The 7089-nt window shown below is 45.6% G+C and overlaps 1 protein-coding gene across 1 annotated transcript in view; it reads left to right on the top strand.

Moving 5' to 3' along the window:
• The first annotated feature begins 1673 nt into the window (after positions 1-1673).
• Positions 1674-7089, top strand: part of ANTXRL (ANTXR like) — a 100666-nt gene continuing 95250 nt past the window's right edge. Inside the window, exon 1 of the mRNA XM_020996800.2 lies at positions 1674-2438. Within this exon, the coding sequence (XP_020852459.1) occupies positions 2284-2438 (155 nt within the window). The 5' untranslated portion in view covers positions 1674-2283. The remainder of the gene's footprint in view (positions 2439-7089) is intronic.

The raw sequence follows: 7089 nt of genomic DNA, 5'->3' as shown, positions 1-7089 counted from the left end.
GAGAAAAGTGGAAGGAGGAGGAAGGAGGGAGTTCACATAATAAAGACATCTGTCTAAAAATAGAAACAACTTACAAGTCAAAGAAAAGGAAAACTATGTCCATGTGGTAGTGGTCATAATTAGCAGTAGCAAAAGGAGGATGAGGACAAAGAGGAAGTGGAGGAGAAGGAGGAGATGATGTTGATAATGAAGCTGAAAAATCTAAAATTTAGAGGTCATGCAGTTGACCCTCCTCACTTAACAAAAAGGCAAACCAAGGCCAGGAAAAGTTAATTGACTTGCCCAGGGTCACTGAGGAATCAAGATCAGGTTCAAGGTCCTGAGACTCCCAGGCCAGTCCTCTTTCTACTACCTGAAGTTAATTTCCAGTGTCAGATTCCTCATATGTCTAGAGAGGTTGGTGACCTCTGTGCCTTGCTCTCTCTCTCTCTCTCTCTCTCTCTCTCTCTCTCTCTCTCTCTCTCTCATCCTGTAATATACTCAGTGGTTCCATTCCATGCACAAACAGCACCATACTCATCTGGCCCTCACTAAACATTAAAACATTAGATGCTGTTGCTGCTGTTGTGAATCATGATTGGGATCATGGGACAAAGTTTGTTTTGTTTTGTTATGCTTATGAATGGTTTCCATACTTACACAAATGTTGGTGTTTATCTGTTTATTAAAAGGAATTCTTTTCTTTCTCATCTTCCTCCTCCTACGGCAGGAATCTATACAAAGCCCAAGTGTGGAAATTCATGAACCTACCTTTCCAGTATTTCCAAGGGGATGCCAGGGAGGGTAGGAAGCAATAATTTGGCTGTTACACTATTAATTTGTCTTCCAGAATATCACTTCCAGGATAACATTGATCTAGGAAATGTTTGGTTGTATTGGGGAGCAGTTTACACACACACACACACACACACACACACACACAGATCATTTCTCTGTCCTTCTACCCTACCCTCCAAATTATACACTATAATTCTTTTCTTCATCATTATTGAACCATAGGGTTCAGAGCTGGAAGGAACTCTAAAGATGACTTAGTCCAAGCAATCATTTTACAAATGAGGAAATTGATGCTTAGAAGGGGCAAGTGACTTGCTCATGGTCACATAGGAAGCAAATGGCAAGAAGCAGAGCTGAGATTGGAATCTGGATGCTCAGACTCCAGATCCAGGGCTCTCTGTATCACCATCACCTCCATCATTATCATCATCATCCAGTCATTACTGGGTCTTTACAAATCAAGTGTCAGATCTGACACAGAGTGCACACACACTAGGCAGGCATTAGCTGTGCAGCAGGCTTGGGGAAATGCACAGAGGCAATCAGACAGCTGGTGATCCTTGGAGGCTCCTCTGAGACCAGAGAGAAGAACTCTTGGAAAGTCGGGGGCTCTACACCCAAACTCCCTCTGGTTTCTGCAGGCTTTGAGCATCACCGGCCTTCAGAAACTTAGACTCACGCACAACTATTGTTTCTTTTATTACTTCGAAATAAACAGAATGAACAGACATAAGGCGGAAAGTGTAGTACTAAGGAGGTTGGGAAATTCATTTGGCCAGCAGATGCTGTCCTGGCAGGCGATTTCATGGAGCCCAACGATCCACAATTCCCCCCCCACACACACACACACACAAGTACACAGAGGAGGCCAATGTTTTGCAAAGGCTCAGTCAGCGAGAACTTTGCCTGGCCTCCAAGCGAACCCTGTTTAATTCTCAAACTTTCCCTTCAGCTCATACAGCATCTCTCCGACAGTCCCCACCGTGGAGAACCAGAGGGCAGGCTGGCATTAGTCTGGAGGTTGGGTGGCGCTCGGCTTGCGGTGATCGCCTGTCTCCCCGAGTCTCTTGAGCCCCTTGTTTTCCTCCCGGAACAGGAAAAGCGGAGCTCCGGATCCCCCCTCTTCGGAGCCATCCATCCCCCCGCGCATTGGACGGGAGGGAGGAGGAAGCCAGCCGGGGCTGGGCTCCTATCACCAAAGCCAGCCTCCTCTGGAGAGGCAGAGATGGAGGAGGGGAGGAGGAGATGGGAGGGGGTAAGGGGGTGGGGGGGTTGAGGTGAAGCCGCCAAAGTCGCACATCCCCGCAGCGGCTCAGAGGAAAGCCTAGGCACCGCAACAGCGTGGACTGGCTCGGCGCTCGCAGCCGAGACTTTTCTGCAGGATCATCTCAACTTTTGTTTCTCCTCCCGGTCTGACTGCCGGAGCCAAGCGCCAGCCTACCTCCACAAAGTTACTGGAAGGGGGCGGGAGGGGGGTTGGGGTGAGGGGGAGGAAAGGCAAAGAAAATGGCGAGTCGTGGGGCTAAAGTGCCGGGCTCAGCTCTCCTCTTCTTGCTCCTGCTATTCGTCACTTGGAGTTGTGGCTGCGCCCAAGCGGAGGAGGACAAGGAGGAACACCGCTCCTGTCACGGCGCCTTCGATCTCTATTTCATCTTGGACAAGTAAGTGGCAGTCCCAGTCCCCGGCTAGGCTCGCGGCTGGACTTTCGCAGGGGAAGGCAGGGCTGCTGCTTAGTGTAACGCCTGGGGCTGATCGCCAAGGCAGTCCCTCCCAGCCCAGAGCTCCTCGTAGACACAAAGAGCGCTGTGAAAGGTAAAGAATAAGCCAGGCACGCATTCCTTTGAAGGGAAATCACGCCAGATCCTGTACAGCCCCCAACACGGAGCAAGGAAGGTAGCCTGACCACCCACCCCCATGCACCCAGGCGCCTAGCCTGAAGTACGGACACACCCACGCAAATGAAGACGTGGGTGCACACGCACACACACACACACACACACACCCACACACACACGCCTGCAGGCACGGACAGAAACTCACTGACACCCAAACGCATGGGGTCAGGAAAAGCAGAGCTAGTTTGGGTGCCTGTGATGTGACCTGACGGGACCGCTAAGTTCTTTCAAAGACTAATCCGGGCCTTAAAGTCCAGTCAGGTCTAAGGCTCCGGGATAGGAGACATGGTGTTAAGTTGGAAAGTAGAGACTATTGGAATTGAGGCCCTGCGTTTCCCAAGTGCCAGAGACGGGAGGCGCTTCTCCGTGGGAGCAAGGCCCCTAAGAATCTTTCATGAGCACCTAACTTTTGTCTGTGCAGGGTGTTTGTCAGCCAGAGCCACACATATCCAGAGCAGGGCTTGTCTCACAACTTTGGCCCTCAGCAGCTGCTTTGAGCTGTTCTGCTGAGGGGTAGACGGGGTGAAAGGCTGCCTGCAGGGGGTGGGGCTACACCAGATGCTGGGCCAAAAAAGGCCAGTAGTTACAAAGGCTTCCAGAGAAAAAACTGGTACCATTAATCCAAACAGGCACTAAGAGATTCAGCTACTGAAACTTCTTTGTTTGCAGAAGGCAGAAAGAACCCTTAAGGCATCTGATCACTCATCCCTTCCAGCTTTAAACCCTTTGATCCCGATAACTTTTTCTTTTAATTTTTAGAAAAAAGAAAAAACGGTATAGGGAAGCTTTCTTTATGCCTTTTACCAGAGTTGGTACTAAGGGTAGGCAAGGTGGGCCACGGCCCAGGGCACAATTATACAGAGGGTAGAATGACCCACAGGACCTTTAAAATATTCATTCCTTTTTAAAAATGGAAATATTTTTAATGCCAGAAGATTATACTCTGGATGATATATAAGGTAAAACAAAATCAACTTTTGTGTGTCATGCTGCAGATTTGGATTCTCCAGTGTCTCCTAACCTAGGTTCCCCTCCTCCTAGCTCCCTAAAATTTTCAGAATACTGGAGACACACTTTTTAAACCTTGCCTAGGGCTCACAAATTGTTTTACTCCTTTCTACTAACTTAGTACTACATCCATACCCTGTTTTACCTCATAAAAAGAATTTATACATGTTAGGTCCTTGGAACTTGTCTTACTATCTCTCCATAAGCTGTTGAACTTTTACTTTGTGCTTGTGTGTGTGTGTGCTGAAATTTACATGACTAAAAAAAACCCACCATAGCCAGATTTTCTTATAGGTATTCCAATCCTGTTTATTACAATAATAATAACTAGTATTATTATCATTATCATTATTTTGTCCAGACCTGTAATTTCATCTGTGTGGGGAATTTCTGTCACAGATAAAGATCAGCAACTTTTCTGTAGCATATAGTCCTAGAGTACAGACTCAGGGCACAGAGAAATTGAGTGATTTGCTCGTGGTCACGCAGTCTTTATGTGTCAGAGAGAAAATCTGAACCCAGGCCTTCCTGCCTCCAAGACCAGTCCTCTGTTCACTGTTCTCTGCTGTTTTCAGTACTCTGAAAAAAAAAATAGTGGCTTGAGATATTTCTTTCAACCCCTAAGGCCATATTTCACTTTTTGATGTGCTTTGCAAAAATTATTTAGGTCATTGAGATACGGATATAGGAAAACATGAATTGTGTAAAGTGTACTCTGGTTTTTTTAGGGTTAGTCATTGAAAACCTCTTCATTAGACTCTGTCTTCAGTTAGGCAATCAGCAAACATTTATTAAGTATTTCATTTGTGCCAGGCACTGGGCCAAGTACTCGGGAATGCAAAGAAAGACTCTTGTAGAAAATGAGATTTGAGTGGAGTCTTGGAGGAAGCTGTAAGACAGCATTCTACGCATGTCATAGTCCGTGAAAAGGCAAGATGAAGTGCTGTCTATGAAGAGCCATAGATAGGTCTGCCAGTAGGCCAGTGGAATTGGATTGTGGTTTGTGGAGGGGTGGAAAGTGTAAGAAAACTGGAAAAATAGGAAGGGGAGAACTCCTGAAGATCATCAAATTCTAAACAAAGGATTTTCTGTAGGCAATAGGGAGGCACCAGAGTTTATTGAGGTGGAGAGCAAGGGTTAATATGGTCTGACCTGCACTTTAAGAAGATCATTGTGGCAGCTAGGTTGGATTGGATTGGAGCTGGAAAAGACTGGATTCAGGGAGATTTGTTAGAAGGCTATTGTCCAGGTGATGAAGGTCTGCACTGGGTGGCAGCTGTATGAGTGAGCGGGGAGAAGGGGATGGGTACAGGAGGTGTCCTGAAGACAGACATGACAAGAATTGGTAACAGATTGGATAGGTAGAGTGAGTGCGAGTGGAGATCCAAGGATGATGCCAAGGTTGTGAGCCTACCTGGGAGGATAGTGGTGCCCTCAACTGTAGTAAGAAAAGTTAGGAAAATGTCTAGGTTTGAGAGAGGAAGATAATTAGTTCAATTACTTAAGTGAAGTATGAGGTAAGGTCTTCAGCTGAGAGGATTGGAGAAGGGGTACCATAGGAAGCTCAAAAAGCAATGGGAGCCAGGCACTGACCTCATTGAGGAGAGGAAAATTCCCTGGGGATTGCTAGATAGTGGCCAGGATTTATATTGGATGATAAATTTGAATATTTTGAACCATAAAGCAGGAGAGGTTGCTGATTGATGGTCCTAGAAAGATCATCTAGAAGTGGTAGTAGAGAGCAAAGAGTATTCTAACTTCACTTTAACCAAGGAGTCAGGCAAGGGTGGGAAAGGTGGGAAAGTTCCACCTGTACTATAAAGGGTGGTCAGGGATGCTGGATCATCAGGAGGGAAGTCCCTGAAGACCTCATCATTAGACTCTGTTTTCTCTTCCTCAGAGAAAGTCAAAAGATAGGAGTAAGAAAGAAGAAAAGTTTTAGATCAAATTAGCTTTGTTAATTATGGAGCAGGAACTCCAGAGAGCACAATGTAAGAGAAGAGTATATCTGGAGTGGAAGAATAAAGTAAAGGAAAAAACATTCTCTTCCAAGATTGAATAGATTGTTAGCTTAGCTACCATATGTTCTTCATGAGGTTGGAAAAATGTCTCTGATGACTATTATTAGTGATTAATTACTATTAATTTCATCATAACAATATCTATAATACTTTACATTTGTCTAATTCTCTATAATTTTGAGATGACTTTCATATACATCATCTCATTTCAATGAATACATCAAATTTATTAAGCATATACTATGTGCCAGGCACTGTGCTAAGCACTAGATCCTCACCCTGTGTTAGGCAGGGTAGACATTATTATTCCCACTTTGCAGATGAGTAAACAGAAGTTTAAAGTTACAATAACTTGCCCGAGGTCAGACAGCTGTAAGGGCTAGAACTCTGTCTTCCAATGCCTAGTTTGATGGGTTTTTTGAACTATATGATGTTATATCACAGAATCACAGAATGTGGGAGCTGGAAGGACCTCAGTGGCTATGAAGGCTAGTATATACTCTGAAGGAACCCCCACTGACATGTCCAGCAGGTGGTCCTTCAAAGAAGAGGAACCTAGCACCTCTTGAGGTAGCTGGTGCCTACAGAGGAATGAGCTTTGGGGTTACATTAATTATCAGGAAGTTTATCCTGCTGCCAAGCCTAAATTTGCCTCTTTGCAACTTCTACTTAAGGCTCCTCATTCTGCTTCCTGGGCTAAAACAGAACAAGTCCAATCTCTTCTTCATATGGTAGCCCTTCAAATTCTGGGGGACAGTTGTCATGTCCCCTTGAGCCTTCCATTCTCCAGGATGAATATTTTCAGTTCCTCCAACAGATCCTCCTATGATATGGACATTGAGGTCATTTGCAATCTTTGTGGCCCTCTTCTAGACACTCAGGCCCTTTGCCTCTGGCTTATTATTGGTGGGGAAACTGTCACAAACATTGCTCAATGACACACCAATGGCAAAGCAGAGCCAGCAGCTTGGAGCCCTGAGATGTTCAGTCTACCCAGCTGTAGTAGACCAAGAGAATCATTTTCAGAATATACATCACATCTTTCTTGGGGTGCTTAGCATCATTTACAGTTGTTGTTCTGTTCATCTCCAAACCACCTCTGTTAAGGGTTGGAGAACCTCAAGTCGTAACACTAAAGATAGAAAAGGAGATGGGTCTTAACGTCAGGCCAAGGAACCAGGGTGGCACAGTGGATAGCGTGCCAGGCTTGGAGTCAGGAAAACAGAAGACTCAATCTTCCTGAGTTCAAATCTGGCTTCAGACACTTGCTAGCTGTGTGACCCTGGGCATGTCATTTAACTCTGCTTGCCTCAGCTTCCTCATCTGTAAAATGAGCTGGAGAAGGAAATGGCACATCACTCCAGTATCTCTCCCAAGAAAACCCCAAA

Source organism: Phascolarctos cinereus, unplaced genomic scaffold, assembly GCF_003287225.1.
Source record: "Phascolarctos cinereus isolate Bilbo 61053 unplaced genomic scaffold, phaCin_HiC Scaffold_3;HRSCAF=262, whole genome shotgun sequence".
Lineage (NCBI taxonomy): Eukaryota > Metazoa > Chordata > Mammalia > Diprotodontia > Phascolarctidae > Phascolarctos > Phascolarctos cinereus.
Note: the sequence above shows the minus strand (reverse complement) of the source record. Positions and strands in the feature narration are given on the sequence as shown.